Here is a 16,329-nt window from a genome sequence, read left to right as displayed (position 1 = left end):
AAAAGTGTGAGGTGATGCATTTTGGAGGGACTAACAAGGCAAGGGAATACACAATGAATGGTAAGACCCTAGGAAAGACAGAGGATCAGAGGGACCTTGGTGTGCATGTACATAGATCCCTGAAGGCAGCAGAACAGGTGGATAAGGTGGTTAAAAAGGCATATGGGATACTTGCCTTCATTAGCCGAGGCATAGAATATAAGAGCAGGGAGGTTATGATGGAGCTGTACAAAACGCTGGTAAGGCCACAGCTGGAGTACTGTGTGCAGTTCTGGTCGCCACACTATAGGAAGGATGTGATTGCTTTGGAGAGGGTGCAGAGGAGATTTACCAGGATGTTACCTGGGCTGGAGCGCTTCAGCTATGAAGAAAGACTGGACAGGCTGGGGTTGTTTTCCTTGGAGCAGAGAAGGCTGAGGGGGGACCTGATTGAGGTGTACAAAAATCTGAGGGGCATAGATAGGGTAGATAGAAAGGAACTTTTCCCCTTAGTAGAGGGGTCAATAACAAGGGGGCATAGATTCAAGGTAAGGGGCAGGAGGTTTAGAGGGGATTTGAGGAAAAACTTTTTCACCCAGAGGGTGGTTGGAATCTGGAACTCACTGCCTGAAAGGGTGGTAGAGGCAGGAACCCTCACAACATTCAAGAAGCATTTGGATGAGCACTTGAAATGCCATAGTATGCAAGGCTACGGACCAAATGCTGGAAAATGGGATTAGATTAGACAGGGCTTGATGGCCGGCGCGGACGCGATGGGCCGAAGGGCCTCTTTCTGTGCTGTATAACTCTATGACTCAGTCCCTCCTCCTGGAGTACAGAGCCTCTGTGACCTACCGAATGCAGCGATGGATGGCGAACTGGGAGGTGTTCGCTATGTCTCCTGCTCCAGACTGGAAGGATATGGTGGCAAAAAAATTTAGGGCCACGGTGACCTTTAGCGCCACTGGCAGCAGCATCGTCGCCCTGCTCTGAAGCTGCAGGTCTGGTTGCAGGAGGTGGCAGAGTTCTGTGACCACCTCCTTGGTGACGCGGAGCCTCCGAATACGCTGCTCCTGGCTTAAGTGCAGGTAGGAAAAGTGCTCTTGGAAGACCCTAGGTGGCTAAGGCCTCCTGCTGAGAGCCCTCATGCCCCTCTTCCTCCTCCCTCTGCGAGCAGCTTGTCCTCTCTTTGCTGCTCTGCTCCATCTCCCTGTCATAATTCAGCGCGAGGGGGACTGCAAGTAGAACCCCCATGATTGGGAGCAAGTGGTCTGAGCAGAACCCTTGAAATCAGAAGCAAGACCTTCTCCACTTGCAGCACCACTCCCTGTCACATCACAAACTTTAAATAATTGTAGAAAGCTCCAAACAGTTGCACTAACTTACACACAGCCAGTAGAAATCAAAAAGCAAGTCACCTGCAAGTTCTTGATGATCCCTTTAAATAGAGCTGGTGGGAGGTCCCTCGTGCAGCTGAATCCATGTTCAGTTGTTCGTGTTTTGGAGAAGGCATTGAATGGAGCGTGACGTACAAAATAGCAGATTGTGCGTCAAATCAGCATTGCACACTGCCTCATTACCATTTTTCTCGGGAACGCAGGCAACATCCGCGCTGCCGACCTGCCCGAAATGGCGGCCGCTGCGGGACGCACCGGAAGTGGGTGGAAGCGAGGCGGCCGCTATATTTTTGCCGAAACCAGCCTTAACAGCTGGCACAAATGTGCCGAATTTCATGGCTGTGATTTTTGAACTAAAACAGGCTTATTAGATTGAGAAGAACCTGTTTTTTTGTAACAAGAACGGAAAACACCGAATGGAGACACTCAGCAGGTCAGGCAGCATCTGTTGAGAGAACGCAAGTCGAGGTTTCGGGTATGGAACCCTTCTGCCCTTTCTTGTGTCTGATTACTCTGGATGGCAAAACCTGGAATATGAAATGCTATTTTTACATCTAGATCTCAAAAAGCTGATTCTATCGAAAGAAAAAAATCTACAAAAGAGTGAAATATGTCTACAGTGATTCCAGATGACCATAACCAAGCACAGCAAAACATTACAACAGGAACTATTCTAACTGCTGCATTCATGCTATCAAATGAAATTGAATCCTGGAAATTTAATGTCCCTCTACTATAAAATGCATGTTGGCCACCCTATAACATTAAGGAAATGTAACTAGTTATCTATATTCTTAGGGTGCAGTTACACTACAACAGTATCATTGATGTGAAGCAGTTTTATTTCTGGTGATGCTGCAGTTTTAAGCCTACATTTTCTGAGCTTATGCTGGCAGGAGGTATTTCCCCTGCTACCAGTGTCACTCGAGAAAACTGGGCACATGCTCATCTCAGATGGCTTGCTATGTTTACAAAAAGGTGCTTAGCCATTGTTATGAATCTTATGATCCATGAAGAAAGACTCATGAAATAACACTGGACGGCCAGCTGGTGGCGCCGTCCAAGGAGTATAAATACTCAGACGTGGGCCCAGCTTTCCCAGGACATTTTGTAAACAGGAACTAGTGAAAGATAACTAGACCTCCATGTTTTGAAACAAGTTGATTAAAGCCTTGCTTTATACTCAAACCAAGTGCGTAGTGAGTTTTATTACGTCAGCCATAATCCTGTGACACTGAAGTTCCCCTCGTCCTGAATTTTAGAGATGATACTTAGATGTAGAAATTTATGTTAATGTGGTGCAGCACAGCATCAAGCTTGACCTGACTTGGTAACATGTGTTAGGGGAGAAACTACTTATTGAGATGTACAATTTTCTGTAGAGTTATGCTTCAAGAACCAATATAGAGAGACTAGAACCATCTACTTTCCTCTTGAAAGGGTTGTTTGATATACCTGTTGATTAGGTTTTCTGTGTTCTAGTAATCTTAGCATCTTTCCACTGTGCATTAGCTGGAAAACTGACTTACTGCTTGAATCTTCCATAGGAGTATCAAAGTATCCCAAGTTCCGCTTCTCAGTGATATCTTGGAAGAAATATCCCTGTAACCTCCTTCAGCCCTACAACCCGCCAAGAACTCTGTGTTCATCCAATTCTGGCCTCTTGCGCATCCCCGATTTCCTTTGCCTCACCATTAGCATCCATGCCTTCAGCTGCCTAGACCCTAAGCTCTGGAATTCCCTCCCTAAACCTCTCTGTTTCTCTACCTCTCTCTTCTCCTTTAAGACACTCCTCAAAACCTACCTCATTGACCAAGCTTTTGGTCACATGTCCTAATATCTCCTTATTAAGAACATAAGAAATAGGAGCAGGAGTAGGCCATGTGGCCCTTCAAGCCTGCTCCACCATTCAATAAGATCATGGCTGATCTTCTACTCCACCTTCCCACACTATCCCCATTTCCCTTGATATCCAAAAATATATCGATGTCTGTCTTGAATATACTCAAAGACTGAGCATCCACAGCTCTCTGGGGCAGAGAATTCCAAAGATTCACCACCCTCTGAGTGAAGAAATGTCTCCTCTTCTCAGTCCTAAATGGTTGACCCCTTATTCTGAAATTATTTGACCCCTAGTTCTGCGTAAATGCAAGTTGTTGTTGTTTGAATATACATAGATTTTGGATCATGATACCTTCCCTGAAATTAATTATTTAGAACTTGATAAAACTAGTGTAGGATAAAATAATTACATGGACTGTGACAGCAACCACAATAACAACAGCAACTTGCGTTTATATAGCGTCTTAAACGTAGTAAAACGTCCCAAGGTGCTTCACAGGAGCGTTATCAAACAAAATTTGACACCGAGCCACAAAAGGAGATATTAGGGTAGATGACCAAATGCTTGGTCAAAGAGATAGGATTTAAGGAGCATCTTAAAGGAGGAAAGATATCATACCACTCTGTAAAGGAAAGGCTGATTGCGATCCAGCTCACGCTTCATGTTGTTGAACTCTCTTGCATAAATAAGTCCTGCAAAGACATTTTGAACGTGTAGCTAAAGAAGCTCTAATTTGTGATTGACCGATAATAAAGACAAAATATTTCTTTATAAATAAAAGAAAAGACTTGCATTTATATAGCGCCTTTCATGACCACTGGACGTCCCAAAGCGCTTTACAGCCAATGAAGTACGTTTTTAAGTTTTGTCACTGTTGTAATGTAGGAAATGTGGCAGCCAATTTGCGCACAGCAAGCTCCCACAAATAGCAATGTGATAATGACCAAATAATATATTTTTTGATGTTGATTGAGGGATAAATATTGGCCAGGACACCGGGATAACTCCCCTGCTCTTCTTCGAAATAGTGCTATGGGATCTTTTACGTCCACCTGAGAGAGCAGACGGGGCCTCGGTTTAACATCTCATCTGAAAGACGGCACCTCCAACAGTGCAACACTCGCTCAGTACTGCACTGAGTGTCAGCCTAGATTTTTGTGCTCAAGTCTCTGGAGTGGGACATGAACCCACTGACTCAGAGGTGAGAGTGCTACCCATTGAGTCATGGCTGACTAAGTATGATTTACCTGAAGTATTGAAAAACTCAACAGGCTGGATTTTCTGATGGGAGGCTTCCTACGTGCAGATGCCTCCGATCGGGAAAAATCTATGCACTTACCCGCTGGCTCCGTAGGTCCCAAAACTTCCGATCCTGGGCCTCTCCTGGTCCGCATGCGCAGAAGCCCAGGTATCCCAGGGCGTAGGCGGTTCGCAAGCGTCCCTGGGATCACGTGGGCCATGGGGAACCAATCAAAGAAGGGAATCCCCCTTCACACTTTTGACAGGTCTCTACGCATAGAACTGTCAAAAGTATGAATGGGGGTCACATTTAAAAACATAGTTAAACATTAAATACATTTTTTAACAATATAATGTATTTAAAATTAGTTAAATTACATTAAATGAAATATTTTAAACAAAAATTTAATTTTTTGAAAAATATAATTAAAGTTTTTTACGGTGCTAAAAATAAACTTACCTTTTTTAAAAGTATTTTTAAAAGTATAAATGAGTGGAAAATAAATTTTATTTATTTTTTTAAACTCTTATGCTGGTAAAAGCAGGCCTTATGCCTGCTTTTACCAGACGTAAGATTTTTAAAGGTTTTAAAGATTTTTAAAGGTGGTTGTGCAGAAAGCAGAACTCTCTGCCCACAGAGGCCCTTCTCCCGGACAGATCGGAAGTGCTGGATTTCAGCGTATGCGCTTCGCATGCCTGAAACCGGCACTTACGAGGCCCCTATGGTTGCGTACACACCTCGTACGCACCCGTGGGGGTCGGAATATCTGGCCCAGTAAATCTTTCATATAACCACAACATACACATAAAACAAAATTGAAAGTAATACTGGCTGGTCAAAAAAAAAAAGTGATTTCGGCAATATACATCTCCAAATTTTTTTGGGGATGTTCAGGCCAGGCTGGATGATTGCAGAGTGTCTAATCTAATTCCCCAGCGCTATATAAACTAAACTCACAAACAGCACAAAACAATAAAAAAAAGAAAACACTTGCCAAAAATCTCTCCACTGGTACAACATTGAACTGCAGTTAACAATGTATGTTCAGACTATGAAAGTAGTTCAGAAATGTAATTTCAGCAGCAGGTTAGTTTGGAACAAGCCACTTGAGCTTTTATTGGGAAAGCAAGGAGAAATCAGCATTTTAATGTTGTGCGTAGATATGGCTAGAGTGAGATAAGTAAGGTTAATTTTTCAAGGGGTGAAATTTCACTAGCAAGACATTTTAAAAAGGTGCTGTAAAGAGAGAGTTAATATTTGAGGATTTTTAAAAAATATGGTTCCACTGTATTACTGTCGCAAAGATTGTTTCCATCTGCTGTGACAGAATGCTAAACATGTTTTCTGTATACAGTACCAGTTATATTAAATCCATAATGCTCATTAGGTTTATATAGAGACCTCCAAACATCTACTGATAAACAAGCTGTTTTGTGCAACTTGGAACAATCATACAGAAATTCTGATCTATAAGTGCCAAAATTATAAAATGAAAAGACCGACAACTGCTTGTTATTTCCCAGTGGTTAAAACAAGGGCACAGAGACAGAAAAAAAGAACAAAAAACCACATGGTCTATCTCTGTTTCTCTTTGGCAGTGAATTAACTTTTCCTTTTACAATATGAGCTCTATTTTGTTGATTTAAAACATATTAATCTGCTCCTGTAATATATTTTGGCATTTCACACAAATGAAAAAGGTAATTTTACTCAGACTTACAATGCTCATGTTTTTTATTAAAGGGAATGACTCACTTTATTGTAAATTAAACTAATGCTAACAAGCCTCTGCTAACACCATCTGTGCATTATGTCAAAAATGATATTTGACCAAAAATAAATATTCATTTTCAGTTTTCCATTTCAGTGTTTGACTTAGATTGTATATAGGATGTCAGATATATTGATTGATAAACTATAAACGACACTATTATAACACTGTCATATGCCACATAAACTCATAGAAGATATGTATTCCTTATGGTTCTCTGTTTTATAAAGAAAACATTTAATTCAACCAAGCAACTTCCTTGTTTTATAATATGAATGACATGAACAAGACACATGGAAGATTCAGAACATGCATATGTTTAAAAGGAGCCCACTGTTTGATTGAAGGATGGTTATAAAGTTTGTTTAAAATCTGGTGAAGAACTGTTATGAAGTTTATTTAAGTTATTAACATTGGGAATTAGTGTTTACAGTTGGAAGAAAGAAGAGCAGCATAACCTAAATTCCGCATGACCACTTATAGCAGAATAGAGGGAGGAATAACATTGAGCATCAATTTCCATCATGAAGTACTGAACAAATAAAATTATATTTTTCATGGAATTTGACTTACAATTTTCTCTGTCCTCAGAAATAGTTCAGATCCATTCACTACGCTATGCAAAATACTTGTAAATAGCCGAACAGAAACGAATTGAACTTTGACCTATTTAAAGGAGTATTCCATCCTGGAACTCAACATTTCTCAAACTTGACAGATGTTTTAAATGCTTTATATACCCTTGACTTGAGGGCCTCTGATATAGGAACAGATACATATTTTTAAATTGTATATTGAAAAATGTAATGGGCTTAAACACACCTAAACAATTAATATCCACAAGTATTAAGGGCAATGGAACATGACTTCCGAATTAAGTATTTTGAAAACAGCACGAGCTATGACATCATGTAAAATTGTGTCTCCATATTTCCACACTCAAAAGCTTGCAAGTACTTCAATGTTTTCTGCAAACATCAGCAATAAAGCTGAACGTTGTAGCAAGAGTGGAATTGTTGAATTTAACACATTACAGTGTTTTCTTTTAAATCACTACAATGGCCAAGACTACAATTAAGTTGAAATGCACAATATAATTAGCATGGCCTGTATGAAAGAAATGTTTAGAGAGCAGTAATTTACTACAAAAAGATTTGAAGACTTATTATGAACAAATAAGGTAATCTGTTAACTGTGCATTTTACTTACCAACCAAGAATGCTGTGCCAAAAATTCTGCCATTCTTTTCAAGGATTTCATGCATTCGTAACTGGCATGCAGCAATAGTTTCATAGTCTGTGCCATATGCGAGTTGTACCTCTAGTTTTACTGTGCTTTTCTGCAAATACTGTAGGAAGAAGTCGTCCACTCGGACAACGTACTGAGATGTGAAGTCAAACACTGGCTGCAGCCCATGTATTACAGGGGTAGACTGGAGTTCATAATCATAGAATGCATAGGTGCAGAAAGTGGCAGGTTCTTGCTCACCAAAAACCTTCACGGCTTCAGGAGAGAAGATCACTTTGCTGATATGGATCTCAAATAAGTTTTCTCCACGCTCTAAATGGACAGTTTCATCAAATTCATCAGCTTCATCATCGACTGTTATTTCTGGTTTGAATTTGAATTGTTTGGTGCCATAGGCTATGTCTTTCAGTTGGGCTGAAATAGATGAAAACAGATGCGATTTTTCCATATTTTTCATTAAAGCAAAAGAGCACAAGATTTTCTCTATGTGGAAAACAGATGGTTTAGAATATAAACACCATTGTTATCAATTTTTTTTAACAAGTTCTTCAGCACAGAAGATTGAAAATAGCTCTGCAAATTCCTAGAATATGAGCTACTCAGCATGCAGGGATTACAACTTGACATTTATTCTGGGATAAATCAGATGAAACACTGCATACCAAAGGCCTTTTTTAACACACAGTAGGGACATCTTAATTAAAACTTTCAGCAGGAAATTACAAAGATGCTGGTCTGCTAATGATACTGCTTTAAAAAAGGTGGTTAACCCATTGTATACCCAAAATGTTGTGGGTCTGAAAATGGAGAATAGAAAAAATATATAATTCTTGAGCAATAGTGGAGATATAACTTTTTAAGAGGTTCAAATAACATTATATAATAAAATATATATATTAAAAGCATAATCACTCAAATTTAACTTGGTGTCACAAAGCTGTAGAATATGATTTTCCATACTGGGGAAAGAGTTTCTCTGTTTGTTATTTCTCGCAAAATTGTAAGCAGGTTCTTTATGCATGTGTTTATAGCTTCACTACAAATAGTGTGCAGAGGAAATCTTCCCTCAGGGCGAGTTCCTGAACTTGAGTGGACTGACAGGGACAGATGCTATGCAGAAACAAAGCATCTTCCTGTAAGAAAGAAAAATAAATCCCCAGACAACTTACGCTGGGTTACTGTCAATTGCCTATGAGTGGATAATCTACTGTTGGTAGAAGCCTAGGTTGCTTATTTATCTCAGAGCCAGAGAATAACTAAAAATTGCTATTGTTAAAAATAAAATGCTTGTGTGATTACTTAATAAACTGCTGTAAGAGAAACAATCTTATTGAACCCTCATGTAAATTATGTGTTGATGTTCTGCTTTACAGTTATCTATACTGTCCTTTCATGAACATTACTGTGTTATTTCTTCCAGATGTCATTAATATTTCCTCTTAGCACTTGTTTTCATAAGCAGCAAATTTGGAGCTCTATATACTACCAATTAAATTGTTTACTTCAGAGACCACAGATGTACAAGATTTTAAAACCAAGAACAAGGAAAAGAAAATCGGACGTGGTGTAAAACAGGCTACCCATTTGCTTTGAGTCCATTTCATGCTACTGGTGTAGATCAATTTCACCCCCATTAGCTCCATTCTTTTCAGCCTTGGTGGTGTCCTGCATTTTAGGCTCTAGCAATTCACCTAGCTTTTTCAAATAAAAAAAAACAGGGCCTACAGAGGGAGTTGAAGGCAGTAAGTCAATCTTGGGAGTTCTGTAAACGTTAATAAACTTTATGTTGTGGTTTGATGGTTTATATCATCTAAATTTAAAGCTCTGTAATTCCCTTGAGAGCATTCATTATATTTAACAGCAAATACTCTGCAGTGCAAGTGTGTAAAGAACTGTCAGTGTGGTGTGACATTTAACTTTGATGTATATGAGACAGAATATCTGATACTTAGCTATTGTCTCAAGAGATATTGTTTCATGTTTCTACATGGAATGCCATTATTGCTGCAGAAAAAACTCAGGTTATCCAATCCTGAATTATTCTTATTTTGTTTATAAGCAGCATTATTTTTACTTGTAAAAAGAGCAGTTTATTTAGCCGAATATTTATATTCATAGATAGGTGGGGATTTTGAAGCCTCCAGCCTGGCGGAAATGGGGCGATAGCGCCCTGAAAATGGTGGGGTATGACTTACGGCTCCGTTCCTGCCAACAGTGTGGCCAACGCTATATTCCCCAGAGCCTACAGCTGGGAGGCCAAGTGCCTGCTTGGGTCAGGTAGCAAGCCTTTTATATATGCAAATCAAGAGTCCTATGACATACATAGGACTTTAGGACTCAAATAAGCAAAGCGTGCACCGTGCAGTTTCAGCTGGCAGCTCCGCTGGAGAGGAGCCCAGAAGCGAAGTTTTTTAAATTTCTGTGGAGACAGGAGGAGCAGGAGTGAACGAACACCCCCTCCCCCCAGACCTACCTTTCCTGGGCCTGGTGGCCAGCCGGACAGCCTGATATTGCAGCAATAACAACAGAAAATGCTGGAAATACTCAGCAGGCCAGGCAGCATCCGTGGAGAGAGAAACAGAGTTAACGTTTCAGGTCTGGGACCCTTCATCAGATATTGCAGCAGTTTGGAGTAGGTGGGCTGCCTCAGCACACTCGCTTTCCACCTGCAGCCAGCTCTATATAAAAGCAGTGGCCACATTGATTATAGACTGATATGTGCAAAACACTACAGAGCCATTTTATGGACTGAGAAGAGTACTTGCACAGAGTCTGTATGGTTTGACAGTTCATCCAGTTGCTAACATAATAAGGAACCAGAAGCCAGGGGCCTACATGGCTATACTTTATCTACACGCAATATGCTTTCACAACATCTATACTTGGAATCAATTATAATTTTATACTAAAGGTTACCTTTAAAAAGTTGTTTGCTCATACCTTCAAGCTTTCTGATTCGATCGGCCCTAATGTCAAGCTGTTGTGCATATTGTTCCAGTTTGATCTCATATTCTCGATTGTTATCTTCCATCTTCCGTGTCACAGTGTCGACCTCACTCTAAAATTTAAATGATAGGCCAACAGGTAAAATAGATTATTACATAGACTCTGATCATACTTGTGAAAGCGTACCTGCTAAGATAATATTTCAGAAAAAAATCATATATCAAAATGTTACATTACAGTGTTCTCTGGCACAATTGTGGTTCCAAAATTTCACAAGTGACTTCTTAAACAGAAAATTTGAATTCAGAGTTAACACAGTTAACTTTCTTTGCAATTATCCATTAATTATACTTTAATGATTTCTGAGAGCATTTAATTCAAAATCACTGTTAAAAGTATTACCATGACTGCAGGTCTTTAACTAATCTCAACCACTGGCTGCAAGTGACTTTGAATTTTTCCCAATAAAATTTATAAATCTCTAGTGTAAAGACAAATAACTGCAAGTAGTTCAGCCTGTTTGATGTTGCCAGTATTGTCAGTGAGATATCTCTGGTACTGTGACATAGGAAGTTGTTACATGGCAAGTAGAACTAATCGGTAGATAGTGCAAACAGTTACCAACCAAGTGTGCTAGAGGACATTTATCCTGAGGACAACCCTGTACTGGAAAAAGATTAGAAAAGCATTTCGAGAGGGATAGAATTGAAAAGCAGGGAAATTATGTTGACCTTGTTAACCACAGAGTACTATGCTCAGTTCTGGTCTCCATATTACAAAAAGAATATAGAGGCACTAGAGAAGGTGCAAAAAAGTTTTTTTCAAGTATTATACCAGAACTGAGAGGTTATAACTATTTGGAAAGACTCAAGGGGCTGGGGCTCTCTTCTCTTTTCTCTTAGAAAAGAGAAGGCAGAGGGGTGACCTAATAGAGGTCTTTAAAATTATGAAGACATTTGATAGGGTAGACGTAGAGAAGGTGTTTCCACTTGTGGGGTAGTCCAAAACTAGGAGCTGTAAATATAAGAGAGTCACTAATAAATCCAATAAGTTGTTAAATCCATGTACGGCACCATCAGTCCAGTACAATCTAAATCTCGTAACATGCACCCACTTTCAGGAACAGCACACAAACTCATTGTAGGTGTTTGTTTTGCTTTATTTGGACTAATTCTGGACAATTATAAAAAGATGATTTTAAATATCTGGGCTTGATTTGAGGCAAAATTCCCAGATTTAAGGTAGTGTTTGATACAATCCAACCTCAATAATATCAAAAATGTCTATATTTGGCAGGACAAAACTGACAGATCAGTTTTGCTTCATATTGGAAAAGAACAGCTGACCCTAAGCAACTCAGGCTTCAATTTCTTCCTCTGGATTTCTCTACTTCTCTCATGCATAACCACACAGTACAGATGAATAGAAGTAGGGAAATCATCAAAAACTGCAGATACTGGGGGTAATTCCATGATCCTGGGCTCCTAGCGGGAAGCTGCACTCACAGAGAGCACGAGTCAGAGATAGGGTGACAACATTGTAGTCCTGATTCTCCAACCTGTGCTCCTTCTGAGTACGGTTCTCCAGGAGCACAAAGTTGTGGATTTAACCTTATTAAGTAATCTTTATTATGGCATACCAGGAAACTTTCGATTAACCCGCAAAATTCAGGAGTAGGTTCAGGTAACTTTTATTACTTCCTTCCTCCATGTGTTGCTGTGCAAGGGTGTGGCTGCAGCTGTTGCTAAGCTACAGAGACGCTTGCAACTTGTGGCCATTGTTTTGAAGCTGTAGGGTTTGTTGCTTTATACGGAGCTCTTAGCTCCGTATCTTTTACTATAGCGTTCGGTTATCCGGAATTTTTGATGAACCGGCACCACGTCGGTCCCGTCCGTGCCGGATAAAAAAAAGTTTCCTGTACTACATTGAGAACCACAGCTCAAGTAGACATTAAAGACCCCAAAATCACAATTCATAGGAACAGGAGTAGGCCATTCAGCCTCTCGAGTCTGTTCAGGTATTCAATGAGATCATGGCTGCTCTGTAGCTCAACTCCATTTACCCGCCTTTGTTCCATATCGCTTGATGCTCTTACCTAACAAATATCTTTTGATCTCAGCCTTGAAAATTTCAATTGACCAAGCATCCACAGCCTTTTGCTGGAGCGAGTTCCAGATTTCCTCTAGCCCTTGTGTAAAAAAAATGGTTCCTGATTTCACTTCTGAATAGTCTAGCTTCAATTTTAAGATTACACCCTCTTGTTCTGGGTTCACCCACCAGAGGAAACAGTTTCCTCTATTGAATCCCTTTTATCATTTTAAACACATCGATTAGACCTCTGCTCAACCTTCCAAGCTCAAGGAAATAAAACAACAACAACAACAAGTATTTATATAGCACCTTTAACGTAGTAAAACGTCCCAAGGCACTGCATAGGAGTATTTTAAGTCAAAAAATTTGACACCGAGCCATGTAAGGATAAATTAGGGCAGGTGACCAAAAGCTTGGTCAAAGAGGTAAGTTTTAAGGAGCGTCTTAAAGGAAGAAAGAGAGGTAGCAAGGCGGAGAGGTTTAGGCAGCGAATTCCATAGCTTAGGGCCTAGGCAGCTGAAGGCACGGCCACCAAAGATTGAGTGATTATAATCAGGGATGCTCAAGAAGGCGGAATTAGAGGAGTGCAGATATCTCGGGGGGTTGTGGGGCTGAAGGAGATTACAGGGCTAGAAAGGGGCGAGGCAATGGAGGGATTTGAAAACAAGGATGAGAATTTTGAAATCGAGGCGTTGCTTAACTGGGAGCCAATGTAGGTCAGCGAGCACGGGGTGATGGGCGAATTGGACTTGGTGCAAGTTCGGACACGAGCAGCCGAGTTTTGGATGCCCTCAAATTTACGTAGGGTGGAATGTGGGAGACCAGCCAGGAGTGCGATGGACTAGTCATGTCTAGAGGTAACAAAGGCATAGATGAGGGTTTCAGCAGTGGATGAGGTGAGGCAAGGGTGGAGATGAGTGATGTTACGGAGGTGGAAGTAGGTGGTCTTTGTTATGCTGCGGATATGTGGTCGGAAGCTCATTTCAGGGTCAAATATGACACCAAGGTTGCGAACAGTGTAGTTCAACCTCAGACAGGTGTTAGGGAGAGGGATGGAGTCAGTGGCTAGGGAACGGAGTTTGTGCCGGGGACCGAAAACAATGGCTTCGGTCTTCCCAATATTTAATTGGAGAAAATTTTTGCTCATCCAGAACTGTATGTCAGACAAGCAGTCTGACAATTTAGACACCATGGAGGGGTTGAGAGAAGAGGTAGTGAGGTAGAGCTGGGTGTCATCAGCGTACATGTGGAAACTGACGCTGTGTTTTTGGATGATGTTACCAAGGGGCAACATGTAGATGAGAAATAGGAGAGGGCCAAGGATAGATCCTTGGGGGACACCAGAGGTAATGATGCGGGAGCGGGAAGAGAAGCCGTTGCAGGTGATTCTCTGGTTATGATTAGATAGATAAGAATGGAACCAGGTGAGAGATGGCAAGGTCAAGGGGGTGGCCGTGAATATGGGTTGGGGAGTTTACATGGAGGGAGAGATTAAGTGAGAATAGGAGGCTAGTGAATTCAGAGGAGAGAGAGCATGATGAATTGAGATGGAGGTTGAAATCACCGAGGATGAGAAGTCGTTCGGTGTAGAGGCTGAGGGAGGAAAGCACTGAAGATATTTCAGTAATAAAATTTTTATGGTACTTGGGTGGGCGGTAGAGAATGCAAATTTTAAATGAGAGGTGAGGGGATGGAATAATGTGAGATGCTCAAAGGAGGAGAAACTGCCGGAGGAATAGGGGGACAGACCAAGGTGAGATTTGGTGATGAAAGCCACACTGCCACCACGGCGCAAGTGGTGGAAGGTATAGCCAGGTAGGGATGCTTCATTCAAGGGTAAGGTGTCATCACCCCTCAACCAAGTTTCCGTCAGGGCCATGATATCGATGCAGTCATCCACGATAAGCTCATAGATGGCAACGGCCTTGTTTGCAAGTGAATGGACATTCTGGAGGGAGATGCAGAGAGGGTCGGTGATGGCTGCCCCACTGCCAGCGTCCACAGGGTCAGTGCTGGGGGGGATGAGTTGGATGAGGAGGAGATTGGCAAGATTTGCCCCCAGTGGGCGCACTGGGTGGGAAGGTCGGCGAGAGAGTAGGATGGGACAGTTGGGGTTGCTGCTCGTAAGGTGGCAGCGACGAGTGCCTCGACAGGCCCTTCGTAGGATGCCAAGAGAGGCACAGAGGGAAGTTATCATGGATTTATTCTTTATTATCCCCTTATATTTATCAAATGTCTACTTTATATCTCATTTTTGCTCTAATCTTCCGATATATCCAGTTTTGAATCTAAAATCCCACGATCCCTTACAATTCCTGGGGGCCCAAGCAATTTGTATACAGTTATCGGCGCAGCAGTTGGGCGGTGGCGGGGGGGGGGGTGGGTGGGAAGAGAAAATCTGTGGCAGAGGGCAGCTGCTTGGGTTCAGGTCCGCAGAAGATGAAGAACATAAGGAAACATTTGGCCCTTTCAAAGAGGACGCTTTCTCCGTGGTTTCTTCTGATGCACTATTTGAATGAAACTCAGAAAATTGCCTAAGTGCAGGACCCAAACAGGCCTTTGGGGGCTCCAAATCCACCAATGTTAAGTATTGTACACCTGTCTCTTGTTGTTGTAGAATACATTGAACCACCAGAGATGGGACTGGTGGGAATTCCAGCAGGTGATATCACCCTACCAGAACTGCCTCTATTTTTGACTTAGGCTGTAATGGGGCGGCTGCAATAACCGCCCAGTCATGTCAGAAACCCTAATGCCTCATGGAATGGAGCAAATACCCAACATATCCGGTTCCTGCCCAAATTTTTCACCCCTGCTAGTCTCCATCTTCGCAATAACGCCCCCAGTTCACTTCTTTCGCTGAGGACATTCAGAGCCCTTGTATTTATATATCTTCCACTGGTTGATTATGGCAGTTAATCTGAATCCCGTGATGTGCATCATTCTGATTTAAGGCTTAAAATAGGAATAGTACAGATGGGCTTTGCTTATAAAATGCTCCATATTGTTTACTAACAAAGCAACGATGTAGCATGTACTGTACTGAAGAATGAGGCTACTCCAGCTCATTAAAGAAAGCAGCTAGCAATTTACTGCTACTGGACATGTACAAGTACATTACAGTATTTGATAATACCTATGTATGTTTCCAAGACTTTTTTTGCACCAATCTGATGCAGAGATAAGTTGAAAAAAATTCTGGTAGATCGATTTTACTGCCATGGGAAGACTATCAAACTGTTATAGAACTGGATTAAATGAAGAGTTTGTAGGGGAGGGGAAAATCACATAGGAGTTGTATCAGAATATGATGAGTCATGACAAATTGGACTATGTTTTCTAGTTAAAAGTGCCAGGATGCAAGCCTGGTCAACATAGGCTGGTAGCAATGTATCTCGTGAGAGTATTGTCCTGTGAGTTTGAATTTATAAGAATAGTCAGAAGCCAAACACAATACATCTGTTGTTTTAAATCAATTATCTCACTCAACAGGATATATAAAATAAAAATCACATATTGATTCAAAATGTGGATCACACTTTTAAAATGGCAAACATATCTATACTAACTTCATGGACCATTTGCTTAATTCAAAAACGAACAAAAGGGAACTCTAACCTTCATTTCACATATGGTGGCACTTCTGTTTTATGTGTAGGGATTCCTTTTTCATTTATAAAGTTACAATTCCATAGAATTAGATTCAAAAATGATAATATACGATTAGTCTGGGCACCAGTTAAATTGACTGCCTTATTTAATTTGAAATATGTTTCTTATTCCTTCATAATGCACATTTTCCTATTCATTACAG

General features: G+C 41.0%; 1 protein-coding gene across 9 annotated transcripts in view; it reads right to left on the bottom strand.

Annotated features, from left to right (window-relative positions):
- Positions 1 to 16,329, bottom strand: part of rpgrip1l (RPGRIP1 like) — a 253,367-nt gene that overhangs the window by 135,610 nt on the left and 101,428 nt on the right. For 8 of the 9 annotated variants that reach the window (XM_085991423.1, XM_085991424.1, XM_085991415.1 and 5 more), the window contains exons 14-15: positions 10,419 to 10,536; positions 7,440 to 7,892 (exon numbers count right to left, since the gene is read on the bottom strand). In XM_085991423.1, the coding sequence (XP_085847549.1) occupies positions 7,440 to 7,892; positions 10,419 to 10,536 (571 nt within the window). The remainder of the gene's footprint in view (positions 1 to 7,439; positions 7,893 to 10,418; positions 10,537 to 16,329) is intronic. The other variant, XM_085991422.1, reaches the window with a different exon arrangement.

Source organism: Somniosus microcephalus, chromosome 6, assembly GCF_052327205.1.
Source record: "Somniosus microcephalus isolate GS21.2 chromosome 6, FLI_Smic_1.0, whole genome shotgun sequence".
In the NCBI taxonomy this organism is placed as follows: domain Eukaryota; kingdom Metazoa; phylum Chordata; class Chondrichthyes; order Squaliformes; family Somniosidae; genus Somniosus; species Somniosus microcephalus.
The sequence above is the reverse complement of the archived record's forward strand: the minus strand, read 5'-3'. Positions and strand labels throughout refer to the sequence as shown.